Source organism: Mauremys mutica, chromosome 8 (genome assembly GCF_020497125.1).
Source record: "Mauremys mutica isolate MM-2020 ecotype Southern chromosome 8, ASM2049712v1, whole genome shotgun sequence".
In the NCBI taxonomy this organism is placed as follows: domain Eukaryota; kingdom Metazoa; phylum Chordata; order Testudines; family Geoemydidae; genus Mauremys; species Mauremys mutica.
In genome coordinates, this window is record NC_059079.1 from 96,822,001 (window position 1) to 96,843,298 (window position 21,298).

The 21,298-nt window shown below is 42.3% G+C and overlaps 1 protein-coding gene across 3 annotated transcripts in view; it reads left to right on the forward strand.

Moving 5' to 3' along the window:
* The first annotated feature begins 308 nt into the window (after positions 1-308).
* Positions 309-21,298, forward strand: part of P4HA2 (prolyl 4-hydroxylase subunit alpha 2) — a 50,492-nt gene continuing 29,502 nt past the window's right edge. For 2 of the 3 annotated variants that reach the window (XM_045027952.1, XM_045027950.1), the window contains exons 1-6: positions 309-402; positions 658-714; positions 13,020-13,119; positions 15,574-15,670; positions 18,194-18,345; positions 20,371-20,508. In XM_045027952.1, the coding sequence (XP_044883887.1) occupies positions 13,038-13,119; positions 15,574-15,670; positions 18,194-18,345; positions 20,371-20,508 (469 nt within the window). In that variant the 5' untranslated portion in view covers positions 309-402; positions 658-714; positions 13,020-13,037. The remainder of the gene's footprint in view (positions 403-657; positions 715-13,019; positions 13,120-15,573; positions 15,671-18,193; positions 18,346-20,370; positions 20,509-21,298) is intronic. The other variant, XM_045027951.1, reaches the window with a different exon arrangement.

Sequence of the window (21,298 nt, forward strand, 5' to 3'; positions counted from 1 at the left end):
CATTGGAGTTTAAAAGGGAGGAAACCAAGAGTGAGCTAGAAATAGCTTTACACACCCCTACAGAAATTAATAGTGAATGAGATCCCCGGTAGAGGGGAGTTCAGTGATTCCAGGGAAGGGATCTTCGCCTCTTTTAAATTCCGTGGGGATCTCTCCTAAGGGCAGGCTGCAGGCCGAGCAGAGCAGAGCAGCGTTGTTTCACTGAGCTGCTCCTCAAGCCTTGCCGGCTAAGAACTCTTCCTCCGCCGGCTCGCGTCTCCCCGCCCTTGCGGGGCTGCAGCTACTCCAAGCATTACGGCCCCGTCGGGAGGCTGTGCCGGGAGAGGCGGGGAGCAGGAGGCGGAGCGGGGGCCGCCGCCGGAGCTGCCGCGGCTGTTCTGCGAGGCAGAGCGCGGGCGGCTGGTGAGCGGGGGGCGCTGGGCACCGGGCGCGCTGCAGGCAGACGGGGAGGCCGGGGCTGTTGCTAACTTTCGGGGTGCGGGGGGGGCGCCCTCCTGGGGGGTTCCCGGGCGCTGCCTGTCTGCCCTGCCCGGCCTGGCAGGAGAACCGTGGAGCCACCGGCGGGATCTGGGGGGAAAGCGGCGCAGGGGAGCCCCTAGGGAGCCGGGGTGGGACGGGGCTGCCCCATGCAAACTCCTCTCTGCCTTGTGCTTGTAGGGGCATTGGCCGCGCAGGGACCCGAGAGGAGACAGCCCCGCTAGCAGCCTCCAGCAGGTAAATCCGTTCCCACGGTGGGATGGGGGTGGGGACTTGGAGGGGGACACCCCTGGCCCCGTAGCCCATCTCGCTGGGTGTTGCCCCTTGCCCAGGAAGAGGTATATGGGGGGGAAGGGGGTGTTACAGGGCAGAGTGGGGAGAGGGGAACCCCCTGGACAGGATCCCCAGGGGCAGGCTGGGTGGGAGACCCCTCTCAGGGTACCTGCCCCATGGAGGTGTCAGGGTGAGGAGCATAGACCAGAACTGTCTCCTTGTGTCCTTGTACTCCCAGCCTGAACCCCTCTCCTCCCCGAATTAGGCCTGGGTCTTTCCCTCCTCCTAGGGAAAATTCAAGAAAGCAGGCTTGTGCCAGCTCCTGTGGATGGGATCGACACACCAGTGAGCAGTCAGCACGTCCGCACTGCACTTCAGGCGTGTTGGGACATAGGAATGATCACACCAGCTTAGACCCAGGGTCCGTCTAGTCCATTATCCTGTCTCTGACAGTGGCCAGAACCAGATGCTTCTAAAGAAGTAACCCCTAATAATTAGAGATGGAGGTTAAGCCTTGAAGCCTGCAGTTTTGTATTCCTTCCAAAATTTTATTTGCATCAACTGTTCTATCTCTGGCGATTCTTGTTGTTCTTGTAGATGTTCAGGCCCTCTTTGAATGTTAGTAAGTTCGTGGCTTCAGTGACGTCCTGTGGCAGTGAATTCCACAGTCTAATTATGTGTTAAGTGAAGAAGTATTTCCTCTTAGCAAATTCCAAATTGATACCTTTTAATTTTATTGACAGTCCCCTGGCTCTTGTGAGGTAGCAGATAGATGAACAAGAGGTTTCAGTCTCCCTTCTCTAGACCATTCATTATTTTGTATACTTAGATCATGTCCCCTCTTATCTGTTGTCTTTCTAAGGTAACCATCCAAATCTCTTCAATTTCTCTTCACAGAAGAGTTTTTATTGCTTTTACTTGCATCTCTTCTCTCTGTAATATCCTTTTTGAGATGGGGTGCCCACTACTGCATGCCGTATTCCAGATGAGGTTGCACTTTGTATATATACATTTCATAACGGCATGATCTAGAAATGGTCTAGATAATACTGCCACAAGTGCAGGGGACTGGACTAGATGACCTCCTGAAGTCCCTTCCAGTTCTATGATTCTGTGATCACATTTTTTGTATTATTCTCCATCCCCGTCCTTATGCCATAGGAGTTTTCTCTGGGGTTGATGGATGGAATTTTCCAGAGCCTGTCCTACAACAGGCAGTTTGGAGCCAGTCTCATGTCTGGGCCCAGGGAGCAGTGGCCTGCAGTTGCTTCCCTGAAGGATTTCTTATGGATGGGGTAGACACAGGTGTCCAAAGAAAAAAGATGGGGAGCCAGCTGCATTGCTGCCAACTTTCCGTAAAAAAAATTAGGGTGACCTGTAAATTCCTCAGTGTGTTGAACAGTCCTGTTGTCTGACATTCAGTCTAGCAAAGGGGATAACGTGAAGGGATGACATGAGGCAATGTCTGGAATTTTAAAAATTTACATCTCTTTTTCCAGTGAGTTATTAATCATTGGAGCAGCTTCCCAAAGGATGTGGTAAATTCTCCATCACTTGGAGTCTTTAAATCATGACTGCCTGTCTTTCTGAAAGGTTCATCTACCAGCTGTTTGTCTCACTAAGGAACTGGTGGGTGAATGTCTGAGTAGTGCTATATAGGATGGTCATAATAGTACCTTCTGGTCTTTAAAGTCTGTCACCCCCGTATGTCCTAAGCCAGGATGATTTTCAGGTTAGCTAGAAACATACAAACTACTATTCAATCACAGATTCAAAATGTCATTCAAAACAAATATCCTGTAAAACACCCCCACCATCATAAAGTGCGGGGCCTGATTCTCCCATGCTGGGCACTCTATGTCACCGCTTACACCTATGCAAAAGCAGTGGGAGACATTTCCAGATCAGAAGAGTAGCACTTTGCACAAGTATCATTGACACAAAGTGGCAGGCAGTGCCAATCCGAGATGTCCTTTCTTTCTTAGGTTATGTCCACATACAAGCTTGCACTAGCTTAGTTAAACTGGTGCAAGCCCCTGTGTGGGCACTCTTATTTTGGTTTAGCCTAAACCAGTTCCTAGTTATAAGTTAAATAGAAATAAGTGTGGGTTGAACAAAAATAAGTGTCCATACATGGGTTTGCACTTGCTTTAACTAAATCTGTTTAAGTTAAACTGGTTCATATTGTGTATGTAGACAAGACATCAGATTTGTCCTCTCCCTATTTATGTTATTCTCTTCTCCTTTCCTCTCCCTACTCTATTCTCTCTCTCTTTCACTCTCCTTTTCTGTCTCTTCTGAGCCCTCCTGTTTGTGACATCTGCCATTAGTTTCTTCTTCACTTCTCTTTCTCCCTGCCCCCATGGTTCTCCCTGGTTTGGAAGCCAGCCCAAGGGTCCAGCTCACTCTCTTGTCTGTAAGCCTCCATGCTCCCCATGCTGTGCTGCCAGAGTGAGAGATGAGTGGAAGTTTCTGAGCTGGAACTCCACTTGTGTAAGAAAGCAGGGGCAGTTGGCAGAGCCTTCTCTGTGAGGGCCCCTCAGTTTTGGAACCTGCTCTGAAATGGTCCTCTTTTATCAACCTCTGGGGCTGTGAGGCCCATTTGTTTCCCAGACCTGAGCGGGTTCGGGAGGACTCTGGTAGGCGTTCATAAAGGAGCTGAAAAATGTTTATTATATATGTTTGTAATTGGGTGGAGGGAGCCCCTGGAATAGTTTACTTGTAGTCCTGTATTACTGAAATGTGCTAGGAGGGTCTACACCTAAATCCTAAATTGTATAACTGCGGGTTCTGAGATTAGAGTGCATGAGTGAAGGAGGGAAACTGTAGGGGTCACCCTCCAAATGGAAGTTAGTTGCCAGCTCAGCATCTGGCCATAGGGGAAACTGTCCACCCAAATACCCCCACATTCCAAAGAGGGGAGGGGAGAGAGGAGTGGTGTGACAGGAGGCTCTCCTATCACACCCATTCTGAACACTGAACCACGGCAAAGATCTCTGCAACGTGAGTTAAAGGAGTAACTCTGCTAGCTGGTTGCAGTAGTAGGCTATCTTCCATTTGGAATAGTGTGTAGAAAATGAACTGTGGAAGATGAACAGCTGTCTGCCGTCCAAGCCTAGAAACAATGATGTGCTCCCCCAGCTGCTACTGTGAGCAATGGTATCAGTAAGAGGCAAATCAGATAGCCTGAATGTTTGGATTTCTGTATGCAGTGGATAGTCCGTCAGTTCAGGACACTTTTTACTTGGGTTTCATATCGTTGCCAGTTAATCCCCCACATTATCAGACCTGAAGATTCAGTACTCCAAATAGACTTTGACACAAAACATTTCCCATAATAAAACTCCTGATTGCTTCACTTTATAAGTGCACTGGGAGGATAGAAATAAGCTGAAAAGGACCCCACAGGCACCAATTCCTGCAGCTGTGTGGCATTGTGCAACCCAGGAAACAATCCCTCTTGTGTCCACAGTGACTGCTGGCCATAGCTAGTACTTGACAGGCAGAGGTCCTGGACTGCTGTAAATCATCATAGCACGGAAGTTTAATGGATGAGGGTCTGGCCTTTTGCTTATTCCTTAACTTCTTTAACTTTATTTTGCTGCAGCCCTGACTCAAATCCATGCATCATTGAAAATATGGGCCTTTATTTCCCACAAATATTAAAGGAGTTAATAGTCAAGGGTAACATATGGGCTATTAGTCCAAAGAATTTTCCATTTCTACGCTTGTTTACATAAGACAACTGGTACATTTATATTTGCCATACTCTTTGTGATGGCAGATTTCTAAGGAGTGAAATATAAACATGTAGATAGGTTTTATTTTCTGTGACTGGTTCTGTGTATAGGGTTTTATATTTGTGGGGAAGTAGGATGCTGCCATGCCAGAGTAGACTCAGATTCTGTGCTGTCCTAAAAGTGTCTGTTTCTTTATCTTGCTTTGTCCTCCTGGTAGCGTAGAAAGAAAAATAAATGCTTCTTGATATGTTTTAAATTAACCTTTTCTGAACACTTAATGCAGTTTCAAATGAGCTTTTATTTTGAACATTCCCAGAGAATTTGTAAGTTTATCTGAGAGATTTTGATCCATTAAAATTAGGGCTGTGTGCAGGAACACAGTTACGCTTCAGGATTGAAAAGACTTGGCAAGTTGCAACAGGGGTTAACAACATGTAGGTTGGTCAACAACCTCTCCACTTATGGTACAGCTTGTTTGGGGCATTTAACACTCTACAGATGATAGTGTTGAATATGAGATGAGCTTGCTGTTATCAAAGGGGAAATGATGGGCAGGACTCTTGCTCCTAAGATTTGGCGTGACTTTTCTCTCTTTCTCTCTCTCTTTTTTTTTTTTTACTGCCAAGAACTAAATATTTTTTCAGTTATGATTTAAAGGAGCTATCAGAAGTTAATCCAGATGTTGATATTTCTTAAGGTTACATAACTAGGGATATCACAAGATCTGTTTTACACTGAAGGAAGCTAATGCAAATTTGAATAAAGACACTGTCAATATCAGTGCATGCAAACAAACAGCATTTTTCTTTGGTTTGTTTTGAAAAACAAAGGCAAGCAAGTTACTTTATTGGTTGTTGGGCATGTAGTTTTTAATTATTTGCAGATGCACATTAGAGGCTTTGGCAAGGAAGCTGGTGATGCAGGCATGTGGAGACGAGTGTGATGCCTTTGATGCAAAGGAGGTGTCAGCCAGAAGATGGTTATCTAGGGGATGGGTGGGGGAAGGATCATCAGTGCAGAGGCAGATGACATCAAGAGCCAACAAGACCCTATTTTTGTTAACAAGAACTGCCTGCATGCAGCTGGATGATCTCATGCTATGAACTGCCTCAATAGAGGGTTCTAAAGTACAGTCTGGTGACTAGAGTTCTGCACTGCGGTGTGATAAATCCAGACTCCGTTTCCATTGCTATGGGCAAATTTACAATTGGCCCAGGCAAGTGTAGGTCTCCTGAATACATCTGAATTACAGCAGTAATGAATTTGTCCTAGGCTCACTTTATAGCCTTAGGGACCACCCCCTGGATGGAGATCATAATAATAATGAGGGTTTCCGTGCTATCTAATCTGTTGGCAATTAGTGCATATGATAGCAAAGTTGTAACTTAAAGAAGATGCTTAATATGATTTGCTCTGGTTTGCAAATGTTTTTCAGCTGACCTCATTAAAATCCTGCTAAGTGGAGTATTTTGTGATTGCTTTGCCTTTTGAGCTTTCTAAGCATAGTATACTCACCTCCCAACATCCTAAAATCCTAACTACGATTCAGCACAGCCCTGGGCATTTGGCTGTGTGGGGGACATTTAGATTTTGTCTGTATCTATTTACAAATCATTAGTCTTGTAGCCGAAGCCACCCAGATTGACAGCAGGTTGGCATTTGGTGGCATCTGCTTTCGAAGCAGAGAAAATCTATTGTCTGTAGGTGGAAGAAAAATGAAATAACATGGTGGGTTTGGTACTTCACTGTTTGTCCTTTCTGCTCCTGTAAGTGAGAGTGCTGATGCATCGGATGCAGTAATGGCATGTGGGGAAAGTGTGCAGAGTTGGCTCAGACAACAGTTCAACCTTAAATTGCTATTTGTGCAAGTGTTGGCCTCTCTTCATGGCTTTGTATTTGGGCCACGCCTCTGAAGTAAATACCAGGAGCCAGTCTGTAGCCATGTATGCCTTTGAAACAGTTAGTTCTTTGTTTTTCAGGCTGGTTAGACTGCACCATGATAGTTTAAATTTAGATACACGTTGGAAGCAACATTTATTTTGGCTTTGGTTTTGAGGTAAATGTCAAGTCTGTTGAGTACGTACAGAATCAGGGGCGGCTCTACAAATTTGGCCGTCCCAAGCAGTCATGCCCAGGAGGCGCCCCCGAGCCGCGGGAGCAGCGGACCTCCCGCGGGCATGACTGCGGCGGGTCCGCTGGATAGATCCCAAACTTCAACCTTTACTCGCTGTTCTGTGCTGGCTTACTGCAGTTGTGTGGGTAAAGTAAGTGGGATATTATTGGGACTTAGGATATGATATAACAAGAAACAATCCATCTTGCAATGCCTTCTACCTTTGTACATTGCATACGCTGGGAGTGCAAGATTGGGCCCTAACAGCAAGAGAACTGCAATCTCTTTTGCAGCATAGTTAATTTTATATCATTACAGAAAAAAATCTGTGCTCTAAAATAAATGTGGAAGAAATGACTAGCTCATCTCTTGTGTACGTGATGTGATTTATTATGAAAACTACTTTAACCAAGAATGTGCAGTGACTTAGTTGGGATGTATATGCACTGTAGCCCTTTGCTGGATAGAATTGGAACTACTCAACTCTGTGACTTAGGCTCTGTACTGCTAAGAGCTAACGCAGATTCTCTTCTAGAGAGCTGTGCTTTTTGAAGCAGGAGAATCTGAGTTCTATTCCTGATGAGTGGTGTTGGTGCACAGTTCCTGACAGTTGTAAAGTTCCTTATTGGCCATGGATTTGTTACATACCTAGTACTCTCTTGTCCACATCTGTCTGGCTCTTCTATCTATTTTAGATACTTAGACCACCTTCATTGCCATAGTATCTGAGAGCTTCACAATCTTCAGTATGTATCTTCCCAGCTCTCTGTGAGAGAGGGAAGTGCTATTATCTCTATTTTACAGCTGGCAAACAGAGGCACAGAGATTAAGTGACTTGTCCAAAGTCACCCAGGAAGACTGTGGTGGAGCAGGTAATTTAACCCTAGCCTCCCAAATCTGTTGGTAGCCGGCTTTTGAATTCTCGAATGCCCACCTCCCAATCCTTGTGCCATGATTTAAGTAGGACAGTCGTGTTCCTGAGACAAATGGGGTAACTGAAAAAAGCTTTCTGCCACATTGTCTAGTTGAAGGAATAAAGTTCTGGGGCCTGGTTTTCAGAATAGCTTCACACACCTACTCCCAGTCATTCCAGGTGTTGCAGTTCTGAGTGCCCAAAATTGGTGCTGAAAATTGAGCCACAGGTAAAACCAAATGTGTTTTAAATATATATAAAGGGAGGACATATACGGAGTGCATGTGGACATTTGTGTTTCTATAGGTTTCAGCAGATAAGATGAAAAAAATGTATGATCTTTTTAAAGAGTCTTGCTCATGATCAGAGTCAGGGAGCAACACTTGATATATGCCGGGTGTATTGCTTTCTACTCTCTGCTCACATTAAGAGTAAAAGAATCTTCTGGCCTGTGTGACTATGGGGAGCATTTCAAACTGCAGAGGGTGTCACTCTGGTGTTACCTTTTGGTTTGTGGCATGAAGTGAGATTGTGATTTTAAATTTTACATAAACTGACCTCATTATGACCCAATTTCAATATATCTTTGTGTAATCTGATAAATTGGTTGGCCTCCATGTGAAAGCCACGTAAATTCTGAGGTTGGTTGAAGCAATTAACATTTGGCTAAGCACTAAGATGGTGCTAGTTTATCAGGAAAGGGGGAGATTTTCTCTGACTTGCATCTTGTTCATCTATGCACAACAGTCTCTCTGACTGGAAAGAGAAAATTGACACCCAGGAGCCTGAATCATCAGCCGAAAGATAATTAATTTGAAAGTCCAGGATACTAGCGGCACCATAAGTATCCTGTTGCAGCTTGTTTTATAATGCGGTTTCAAAAAGTAAAGTAAATGCAGAGTATAATGCAAACCATCTGAAGATGAATCATTGTAACAATGAAATGAAAGATTGCTGATGTATCAAGGAAAAAAATCATTTTTTTTAGTTAACTTTTTTGTGTGTCTTACTTCAGATGCACTTGTGAAATTCATTCTAAAGCTACTTAAACTGTTTTAACTCGGTAGCTGAAAGTCTTGCAGTACTCCAAGGAAGAGCAAGGGATATTTGTGCTCTGCGCTGCTGCCCCCTTACTAGGGCGAGGGTCTCTGGTGATTGAGTTTTGGTTTCCCTGTCTGGTTCTACTGCCTGAGAAGATGGGAGAGCATGTTTGAGTTGCAGGCAGGCACAGGCCCCCAAAGGAGCAGAATACTTAGCAGCCAGCTGATTTTCTTCAGCCCAGCTGAGCAATGGGAGTTCTTCCATTGGGGTGAATGGGGGTTAGATTGAGCCGCTTGTGGTTATTGGCCCTGAAAGTCAGGAAGAATTCAGTGTGCATAGCCCTCCTGGACACCAAACTCACGTGCCCTTTGCAGGTCAGATCCACAGTTCAATTAGGGATGTAAAATATTAAACAGTTAACCGGTAAGCATTAGTCTTACCATTAACCCACCCTAACCGTTAACCCCCAGCCGCCCCGGGCCAATCAACCCCAGCCCTAGCTGTGCTGGTTGGAGCAGCCCCGGGCCACGCAGGCTGGAGCAGCCCCAGCCCCTCTCCCTTTAATCAGTTAATCAGTTAAATGATATAATTTTAATGGTTTAAATGGTTAACTTTTTAAATGATATTTACATCCCTAATTTCAATAGCATTTCAAAGTAACATTATGGGGAGAATTCAGTTCTGTAACTTGGGAAGAGAAATCTATTCCTGCCTCCTCTGCGGCCTTCCTACTCCTGACTGTATAGGAAAGCCTCTTTCCTTCTGCCAGCAGTTTCAGAAGTACAACAGAGCATTCTTTTCAGGGGGAGCAGTGATTCACTGAGATTTAGCAGTTACAGAGAAGCCGAGTGTTTGCACAACATCATTTAGGTTTCACTGTTGAGTGCAGTTATCGAGGGGTGTTTGGGGTGGAAGGAAAAATTCAGGATACTAAGGCCTGACTCTGATTGCCGCTACACTGGTGTTACAGTGGTGCAATTCCACTGACTTCAGTGGAGTTAACTTCTGATTCTCACCAGTGTGAGAACAGAACCATTCCTCAAATGTGGTAGGGGAAAAGGCATCAGTTGTTGGGTGAACATGCCTCCCAGAGTCCCTCTGCCAGCGACACTTGCCATGACAGCTTGGCCATTTTCCCAGCTGCCACAAGACCCGTGGCAGCTTGGGTACAATTGCCCTAAACTGCACCCAGGATCAAACTGTCATTCAGTAGCCCCAGCACAGGGGAGATACAAGATGCCTCTCCTCTTCTTATTGCACTGGGCTTTGCACGGGCCTATGGATGAACTGGAGCCAATAAAAGTTTTGAAGTCTTTCCCAAGTCTGTTACCGATGAAGGTTAGACGGTTTAAGCAAATAAAAGGAAATCCTAAATATTGCCTCAACGAATGTGACATTTTCTGCTTCAAAGATCATTTTGATACAAAGCCAGCCTAAGAGAAAGGGTGTACATATGGGAAATAGTTGCCCTAAATAGCTTTCTCCTTATTGCTGAATTCTAAGCATTTCTTGAAAACCAGAGTTTTGTGTTTCTCTTTTCAGCTTGAACAAACAGGTTAGTTTTATATCCAAGTGTCTTGGTCTCAGTTACACTGTTTCTGAATCCCTAAGACGTTCGAACTGTAATGTGTGTGGGTGTACAGTCTTCTCTCCAAAAACATATTTGCAAGAATTGTTTTCAGGCTGCAGTGAGGAGGTGTTGGCTCTGGTGTTTGAGATGTAGCAGCTGTGCAAAGAATGCCTGTAAACAATATTTAAACCCCTACAGACAGGTATCTTTCTTTTGTTCAAGCAAGAATTGATTTCTGTGTTTGAGTGTTCCTGTTTACTGATTCTTTCTCTGCGTGTGATGGCAAAGCTGCTAGATTTGGTAAAGTTTATTATTCTTGGCAGATGTCCTGAACTACAAGAGAATGTTGGGAGTAGGGAATGGAGGGTTATACTGTTTTAAGTGGAAAATTCGTTCATAGTCACTTGGCCAAACTATGTGTGATGAATCCAGAAAACCGCTCTGGGAAACAAGAACAAGCTATGCAGCTGGACAGCCAGGTTTTAATATATCCAAGTGTATGTATCTTCTGAGTGCTCTTGACTCACTGTTCTGTTCTGCTATATCACTTATTGTGGCTTTAGTATTGGCAGACCTCTTCATGGCACTACTCATTCAGCTTTGCTTAGTGCTCAGATTACCTGTGTACTAGCTTTGCAGTAAAACATGTGTCTGAAACATAACAGCTCTAAAACACATGGCATTGAAAAAATATTCAGCATGATGCATTTGAGACGATGTTCTCACGCTTGCACATGTATACATATTGCAGTAAATATTTCAGATGCTTCCAATAGATTTGCAAAGGGGATGGGGGGACGTTTGTTTTAAAAACTGAACAATAGTTTATGAATATAATATAAACAGCAGAAAACGGAGCTGGCATTTAAATGGTTCTCTGCATGGCAGCTTTATCCCTTACTGTGGTATTAACTCAACCATTTGGCATTGAATCATCTTACTTTGCTGTTTGCTCGTTTCTTAGTGTTAGAGCAGTGCAGTGGCACTTTGTCCTGGGTTTTTGCAGTAAGTGTGCAAACTTAAGTGGCTCTTTGTCGTAGTCATTGTTTTTCTATATCATTGAAGGGGTATTGTATTTTCAAAGCAGGTTGTATTTGCAAACTATTTCATATCAGATGGGGCACAAAAAGGAACAATTGCAAACAGGATAGTCCGTAGCTTATGATGAGTCTAAAGTAACCCCCTTTTTTAAGGTAATTTTGAGGTTTGTTGAGTCTTTGCAATGAGCGTGCTGGGTGTGATAGGCATTTGTGGTGAGCAACAGTCAGTTCCCAGAAAGATCTTCATGCAGGATGACCTCCAGATTGCACATAGAGTACAGACTTCCACTGTGTTCAGTGCCCGGGATTCAACACCAATTTAATTGCAGTTCCTAGAGTGCCCTCCTGCAGGGTACTCGGTCCTCCTGACTCACTTGCCCGCTGCCATTGGCCATTCGGCCTGCTTTGGTTGCCTCCTGGTCCCTTCCCATGTCCTCTGTCATGCACTCCCTGAAAGACCGTGAGGGTAGGATGGGCTTTTGCCTGCAGCAAGTCGTGCCCTGTTTTCCAACTTTAAATGGTGGCACGCCCTATGCAGCCAGCCTTCCCCCCTACTAGTCCTCCGCCCAGCTCTGCATGGGAGCTCCTGATTGTTGGGTGGGGAGAGGCCGGAAAGCGGCCATGCGGCTGGAGCAGGAAGACAAACTGGTAGTAGAGGGGTAGGTGAAGAGGGGAAGAGCTAATTCTCTCCACAAGCCTGCGAGGTGAATGCTTTACGTGGGTGGGAAAAACAGACGTGCAGAGGTTAAGAAGTTCACCAGTGAAGCAAAGGCAAAACCAATGCTCAAAATCATACACTGAAATCAAAGGGGGTTTTGCCATTTACTTTAGTGGGAGAAATATCAGATCCTTAATCTCGTGCAGAGGCGTTACACTGCATCACTGAATCTAAAGAATTTGCTTTGCTTTCATCAGAGCTAAAATTAGCTTCAGGTGCATAAAAATAAAACATTCTGATTTTAAATACTTGACTAGTACTCTATTTTTTTTTTAAATGATGCTTTTGCGGTCTTGAGTCCCAGTGCACTGGAGTAGGGGTGAGTGCGACACTTCTTCCCAGGATACCATTCTCCTTGAAATGCACCTCTCCTATTGCTAAGCCCCCACCCTTTTAATCCTGTTCTTGTTTAAAAAAATAAAAACTTCCTCCAGGTCTGGAATCTGTGTGACACTTGATCTCATTTCCCTTCAGAGACAGGTGCATCTCTTCTGTGTCCTGCCTTATCTCTGTCACTATATAGAGCAAACCAGGCCTTGCATGGGGCAGTGCACAACGGTGCTGCTGTAGAGTTTCCAGCAGTGATCACGAGAGGGATGCCAGCTATCATCCTGTTGACTGTATTTTTGAATAACAGAGCCTTTACATTTGAGGAATGGGAGCTGCGGGAAGTATATATAATATAACATATGGAGATATACCTATTTCATAGAGCTGGAAGGGACCCTGAAAGGTCATCGAGTCCAGCCCCCTGCCTTCACTAGTAGGACCAAGTACTGATTTTGCCCCAGATCCCTAAGTGGCCCCCTCAAGGATTGAACTCACAACCCTGGGTTTAGCAGGCCAATCCCTCCCCAAGAGATGTGCTGGCCGCCACTTCCCGCAGCTCCCATTGGCTGGGAATGGTGAACTACGGCCATTGGGAGCTGCGGGCGGCTGTGCCTGCAGATGGTCAATGTAAATATGGTCTCACGGCCCACCAGCGGATTACCCTGACAGGCTGCAGATTGCCCACCACTCACCTAGATCCTGTTTCTATTATAATTGGGATTTTTGACTCATCCTCATTAGGGTATCTGAGAATTATTTGTACACAGGGTATCGATTTTTTTTCCCTCTCCTAATATCCTGCAGATCCCAGCTGTATTGAAGATGAAGTCCTGGATACTATCACTGCTCTTGACCTGCATTAGCTGCACATGGCACACGCAAGCTGAATTTTTCACCTCTATCGGTAAGGAAAGAGTCAGTACAAAATAACCTGATGTTGGAGCTCAGTGTATAAAATTCTTTAGTGCACACAAAGAAGGTTCTCTTTGGGTAAGCCTCACACTGTAATCCCATCAGACAAGGTTTACGGTATAGAATGTTACCCCATTGCAAGCCTAATGCAATAGTGTATAGCAGGATTGGTGCCGGGGCCACTTACTCCCTTTAAGCCTCACCAGTAATAAGCAAACTGGTGCAGATTTCTCTCATACAGACAGGGCCTCAGTTTTGAATAAGCAGCAAAGAGTCCTGTGGCACCTTATAGACTAACAGACGTATTGGAGCATGAGCTTTCATGGCATGCATGAGTTTTGAATAAAACGTGCAAAGGGAAAAGATGACTCATTCTTTGCTGTTAATTGGCATTGCGTACCTGTTCTGGCTTGAGCATGGCACTTAAACCTTACCTGAAGGTTTAATGCTAAATCACTGAGTAGCTAGGAAACCTTTTTAATTAAAAAAATATATATTTTTACGTGTAAGAACTTCTTAGAATTTGGGAGCCTAATATGGTAGTTTTGAATACACCAAGAATGATGACTTGTATCCTTTTCACACTACTTCACATGAAATTTAACATGTAACAAAGCTTCATGGTAAATTCGCTAGCATTTCTTGCCAGTATCATTATGACTGTTTCTCTTTCACCTCGGATACAATGACAGGGCCTATACGTTGCCCAACGTAAATAGATTGTTTTTGAAAAGTTCCATTTATGGACAGATGAAGATGAACCACAGGCAGGATTGATAATTTCTTCTAGTAAATCTGTATTCCCTGTTTTGAACTGCACACAGATGAAAAGTTACAGAATGTATTTTACCTGTATGATTAAAGTGGAGTTCGTATACTATGGCTGAATTGTTTCTGCTTCCCTCTCTTCAGTGTGACCTGTTTTTTAAAAAAACCCAAGCAATGTTCTTCAATGAGAATTATTTTAAGCTGTTTTGCAACAGATGTCAGTTACTGCACATGCTGGGTGCAAAAAGAGGGCAAAAATAAAATCATGTGATTTTTCCTCCCTCCCCCACTTTAAAATAAGTCTTTTCAAGTCCTTCTATAAATTGTACAGTAAATTAATCAAAAATGTCACATAGAATAGCTGGAAACTTCGAAAACAATCAGACTAGTGATTCTAGCCCAGGCTTCTTTAGTTTCTTCTGTTTAATAGCACTGTCTCAATATACAGACCTTATACTGTTGCTTATGCACGTAGATTGTTCAAAAGCACCTCAGAGATTGAGAAGGACAAGGTCCTATTAACTTTCAATGGGATTTATGCTTCTGTATCTATAATGCTGTATTGTGAATAGTGCTCAATATTCAATTGTGATTTTAATGGCTTCAGAAAGATTTATGCCCCATTTAAATCACTGGAGTTACACTAGATGGACATCATGCCTTGATTAGACTTCTGCTTTATTTTGTAAAATTCCTCAGTCAGAAGAAAACCGATTGAGTCTCATACAAAACAGCTGCATTTAAGTGTCTGTGATGAAAATAGATAGAAACTTATTGTTTGGTAGTCTTTTTTTTTTCTTGGCAGTTAAAGATAACGTTTGATATGCAGTTGTTGTGAATGACCTTCTCCTTGTCGTATATTTCTCCATTTGCCAGTCTGACCGAGGCTGAACAGAACTCATTTCTGGATTTTACCTAGGACTGCTACTTAATTATTCTTCAGTCATAATTACTTAGTAATACTGAAAAGAAATCTGCAGCTATGTTTGTCAGTCTAATCAAATAATCTGTGTGCATGTTCAGCTGTGGTTGCCAAAAATATCCAGGGCTTCTCATGTGTAAAACACAAAATGAAGTAAGATTTGTATACTAGCAATCTCCATTAGGAGACTGTCTGCACATTGGTTAGACTGCGAGCGTCAGACTGTAAGTCTTCTATATTTGTTGTTTCCACAGTTACCATTTGCAAGCCCCATACCAAGGAACTGCAATTCTAACTAGTGCATGTGGCACTGACTAATAAACTAGCACTATGACCTAATCTGTGTCCACATGCAGAGCAGATGCCATGGCAATTATTTTGACCTCTGACTGTGTTGCTTATAGCTCTAATTATGTCAAATCTCTTTTGACTGCACACAGGTGCAAGTACCTAATATTAAAATCATTCAAAGGCAATGAAGGGATCCAAGCATAGTTCCTCCAGAAGACATTAAGGCTGACATTTTCAAAGCCACCTAGAGGATTTGGACACCTGGTTTTAACAGGAATTCAGTGTCCCAGTCTCTAGGCTTTTCTCATTTTAGCTTCAAAGCAGTAAATTGCTTGAGCCTGAATATGTTGATTCTTCAATCAGTTTTACTAGCTGTAGAGTGGCTGGGATGTTTCCCCTCTGTGCCCATGGGAAAGGGTAGTCCCTTGTTTTACTTGTGTAGTAAAATGTCTCCTTCCATTGTAGGTCAGATGACAGACCTGATTTATGCAGAGAAAGATCTGGTGCAGTCTTTAAAGGAATATATTCAAGCAGAAGAATCTAAACTCTCTAAGATTAAAAGGTAAGGGGAAGGATTGCATAACAAATCTGCACTTCTCCATATTTTATATGTTGAATTTACAATATTGTCTTTTCTCTGTCTCTCTTTTGTTGGCCTGGATAGTAGTGCCACTGCTTTCCCCAGTGCCTGACCAAGGCAGAGGGATAAATAAGTGCAAGCAGGCTGAGGCTTATTCCAGCAAAAGCAGGGGTGAGAGGGACCTCTGTTGTACTCTCAAGTACTGGCAATGGCCAAGAGTGCATTTTCCATGAGTTGAGATGTTGGAACATTTCCTCTTGCAAGAAGACTTTGCCCTAGTTATCTGTGCCCCTCAGCTGGACTGTGTCAACATGTTATGGTTGAGCTACCCTCGTAGACCACTCAGAAGCAGTAACCTTAAGGCAGAACATGGCAGGCTGCTTGTTTAGCAGGCCCACAATGAGCCCTTTGCACCCCATGTGTTCCATGCTGTACTGACCTTATATTTACTTCCAGTGCAGCTCAAGGTGGCTTCGGATCTATAAACTCTTATATATTCTGGGCCCTGGCTGCCTCAGAAGCCACTTGTCTCCTTGTACATGACAGCTGAGATGTTCCTGCTGATCATCCCTGTTTAAATGTCCCTGAAAGCAGATCGTATGAATTTGTTACTATTCATCTATTTAAAAAAGAAAAAAGTTAAGTTAACCCAGAGCATTGAGTGTTGGCATGTGTTTTGTGAATAGGGATTACAGCATCACAGATAGAGAAACAACACTCCGATAGTTCTGTAAAAGATTTAAATCCATTTTTTTTTCAGGGCTAGATTTTAGAAGTGCTATTCACCTATAATTGGGGCCAGATTTTCTAAAGTGCTCAGATCTTATTCTCAATGGGAACTTCTGGGCACTGAGAATTTATGAAAATCTTGCCACTTCATTAAGTGCTTCAATAGCTATTGAGCTGTCTTGAAAATCTGGCCATTAGGGGAAAAGTAATCTACATCCCTTACATGTTTTGAAATCCAGTCAATATATTTTCCTTTAAAGGGAGATGGTCAGGTCAGTTTAGATTTCAAATGTAGGTTTTTGTTACAACAAACTTTTGCATGAATGTCAGCAGAAATGTCTTTTGTGTATATTTTAAAATTTCAGCTGAAATTTAATTTCAATAGAAATAATTAATAAAAAAAAAATCCCCCACAGTGTTTGCAGCCTAAATGTTGCAGCATTCTACTAATATATGAGAACAAGAAACCAGAGCTCATTAGATACTAATTATAGGCAAAAATGAAACTGCCATATTGTGATAAAATAAGGGCCAGATTCAGCCACTTTTACTCAAAGTGTTACTTTACTGTTCAGTTGGTCTCATTGGTTTCACTGGGGCTATTTATGAAGTAAGAGTCTACTCAACGTGATTGAGTATCAAAATTTGGCCCTCCTTTTGTACAGCAAAAACCCCCAAACAATGTAAATAGTGAAAATTAAATTACTAAAATTGAAAGAATATGAAAAATCTAAAGAATGTTACTAGGAACCTGGGTAAAGTAATCTGCTTTGATGAGTACGTGGGTTTTAATCTGACAGGATCTCTTTAAAGTATCTCTGAAGAATTAGTAGTTTTGGATTCCATTTTGAGCTGGAACACTATAATACACGGAAAATACATGAGCAACTTGGGGATAATTGCGTAAGTTTGTACTAAATTACCTGTACTTTGGTTGGAACCATTATTACATTGGTGCCCCACTGATTATGAAACTGCAAGCTTGCAAGTGGAAGCTTATGAACTATGCTCAAGGATCTTGCTTAGAGCAAAGCTCTTTTATTGCTCACTTGTTACTTTTGCCTCAGTAGCGTGCTCAGTTCCCACTGCATATTGGAGAGAGAAATTTGAAGCTCTGGTGCATGCGCAATGGTTCAGCTAAGAGATCAAATAAAGAGAGGGATGAGGGCATGACTGTATCATTAGTAAAGTACCATATATTGGACTAAAATAAGTGTTCATCTATGACACTCAAAAGAATATTAGGACTCATCACTATCATTTTTGAATTTGCCAACTTACTTCTGCATGAGCATATGATGGAACTATGCTCATTAACCTATTGTTAGAAGAAAAGAATCCTAATAACTTGAAAAATTAAGGGTCTGTCTTCCCATCGGTATGCATGGATGACTCCCATAAGAGCCTAAACAGCTTTTGGAAAAGCAAACAGATTTTGTAGTGTTAGTGAGATGTAAATGAGTGACCTTTTAAGAATTACAGTGTAGTTCATCTTGCACTATGAATCTTTTTCAAAATTCAACATGATATAAATTGTTGGCTGAGACATTAATGCAAATAAGATTTGTGCCCAGTAGTCTTAAAGGTAGGAAATATTTATATTTTATTTTATATTTTAAAAAAATCAATTGTGCCATGATTCACCCTTACAGAGTTAAAAGTAAGTGGCTGGCTATATATAGCAAAAGGAGCAATTCGTTTTTAGATGTGATGATAGTAGGGAAGACATGCATTCATAAAATGATCTCAGATTGAGACATGCTATTCTTTTTCCAGCTGGGCTGAAAAAATGGATGCACTGACTATGAAATCAGCTTCCGACCCAGAAGGTTATCTTGCACACCCAGTAAATGCATATAAATTGGTGAAGCGTTTAAACACTGATTGGCTGGAATTAGAGAATCTAGTTCTTCAGGACTCAACAAGTGGTAAGGTGTTAAAGGGAAGAAAATAGTTTCTGTAACTTTGCTGCAAGTCTGCTTTTTCCTTCCCCTGGTCATATACTGGAAATCTGCAAACTTAATTGTTGCGATTTCAAATACTGTTGCCCTGAGTTGTGTGAAACTTACAAACTAAGAAATAACTTGTTTACTGGCTACCATTCACCACTTCCCAGCTACCATTAGACATTTTCCTTTTGTCAATGCCCTGATCTGTTCCAGAAGCAGTGCCATTAGTTTGATTATGGCAGAAGCCCTTCATGCTGTTTTAGAACATCAAGCAGAGGGAAGAAGAATATCATATACCAAAAGGTCCAACTATTAGGACAATTTTTATTTAAAGTGTTTTTTGCCTTGAAACTTCAGCTTTATAAGAAAGGTCTTATCCCACTCGGTCTTCCCAATCGGTTTTTATTCTTTTTTCCCTCCCTAGCAATAGTGCCTCTAGTCTTTGGCCTTTCTTGGCCTTTGGATCAGAAGATAGAAAAACTTAAGAATCAAACTCTGCTGCCCAGACTGGATCTCCAGGGGCTTCTGATCTGCTCCAACATAAACAGCTGGCAAACATTATAGAGTTAATGTCTATATATTCCTCTATTATTCATGAGTTTATCCTTCTAAAAATGTTCCATAGCTAACCCTGCCTCTTACTGCATATTCTTCACAGAGAACCTGTCTTAATCTTGCTTCCTTAAACTTAAACATTTTTAATGTCAGTTTATTTTTATTGGACTTTCTGAAAGTGAAAGAAGAAAAGGAGGAAATATTTTTCTTTGAACTCCTCTCCATGTTTTCTCTTTCCATTCTGCTTATGCTAAAAGTTTAGATGCTTTGAAGTCTGTCTGTTCAGCCAAGAGTTTTAAAGCTGTCCTGGAAGAAATAAAATTGTGAAGTTTTCTAACAACTAGATCACTGATTCCACTGAGCACTTATCCCTGTCTTTAATTTTGCTCCTGAAGATTTCTCTGTAATATTTTGTAAAATCAATACTATTGTGATTGACGTAACACTTAAAATGGAAGTCAGAACTTTCGTCTTCTTCCCTTATTATTATTATTTATTATTTCTTTACAACCTTTCATATAATTTTGGATAGCTCAACACTTAAATTTATTTGCATAATGCTCTTGAAGTTCTTCCTTTATGCAACCTGTTTAGTTAATTACTGTGTTGAAAGAAGAGCAGAGAGACTGTTGAGAGTATCCCTTTTAAAATGAATGCACAGTGGCTCTGCTCTTACCACCTTGTATGATATTGGTCCAGCCCTCTCTGTTTCATTTTTTGCTATTAAGAAGACCCCAAATGAACACTTAACTTGACTTAAGTTTCTTTACTTTTTGACATTTTCACTCTTTGTTAGAGATGGGTTGAAGCAGTTTGAAAATACATAATCAGGCCTGAACCTCAGCCCACGTACCAAACTAAAGTGAGATAAGTACTCAGTCTCTCCCCAAACACCCCCTTTGAAATGTCATCAGTGGGATCTGGGAAGGTCTGGGAGCCTCTCTTGGGTCAGCTGAGGTCTTCACATCTCACAGAGCTCCTATGGATTAGCAGATGCTTGAAGTTCACAAAGTCTGGAGGCCTGCAAAGGTTCAGCAGATAATGTTGAGATCCTGCGTCTGCCTTGGTGGAATGTTGCCAAAGGAGACATGAGGGAGGATATTGTGGGAGCGGGAAGGGTGTTAGGAAAAGGCATTAAGGGAAAATGAAAATTATTAGGTTGAGGCTATAATATCCATCACCCTACTTTGTTAATAGCACATCACATGAGAACTGAGCATCTTCTGTTAATGCCTCTGATTTGAGCTCATAAGCTTTGCCTTTAAGCCAAGATATGCATATAACTGAAGAGTCTGACAAGAGGGCTGTTTATGTTTAAATCTCCACTGTTTGATTCCCATTGAGGATGTGTTGCAAAACAAAACACATGTTCCCAAACCTGGGCCAGTCTAGTATTGATTATATGCATCTGAGTTGTGGAGTTAACTGTTTTCTTCTTTTGACTGCAAGGTTTTATCACCAACCTCACAGTTCAACGCCAGTTCTTCCCAACTGAGGAAGATGAGACAGGTGCTGCTAAGGCTCTAATGCGTCTACAGGACACATACAGACTGGACCCTGAGACCATGTCTAAGGGAAAACTACCAGGTAATGGTACAGCAGCCTCCTCTGCTTGAAGATTCAGCTTGTATTAAAGAAGTGATTTTACTGACATGTTCATGATGGCAGCGTTTCAGGAGACTGGGCCAAAATTTCAAAAGCAACTGAGAAGTCCCTTTTCAAAAGTCACTTAGAAGCACTTGCAAGCCTGAATCTCTTTGAAAGTCAGTGGGATTTAGGCTCTTAAGTTATTTACTGCTCTTGAAAATTTTCCTCATTAGCTTGTCCCCTGTTCAGAAAAGGATGGGTAGTGTTATGAAACCTTGTGTTGTATTTGTCTCTAATGGAATAAAATTCTGCACCAGTTAGCACATTCTGAACAAACTAAACAAATAATAAAGTGGTTTAAATGGAGTTTTCATTGAGCAGCTCATCAGCAGACATTACAGGAATCCCTCCAGTAAATGGCTAAGCAGTCTCATATCTCTTCTGTTTATAGTTCTTATTATCATCAGTCAGTCATCAAGTGACAGGCTCTGAGAATAAAATGAAAACTTTAGGAATCAGGGCTTCTTACTGCCTTTCCACTTTTAAAAGATCTTTCGTTATTAATTCTAGCCTTTTTCAGGCCCAGGCCTAGCTCTGCTCTGCTGTGAGTTTTGCTGTTGACTGCAGTGGGAGCACAGTCTGGCTATCTCTGAGCACTATTGATAATCCCTCCTTTCATCTAATATAATTTCTATATTAACACATCAGATAGTTAGCATAGTGTTTTAAAGTATGTCTCCTTCTGACAATGTCAGAAGTCCCCAGTTTAAATTTTCTGGGGGCCCTGGAG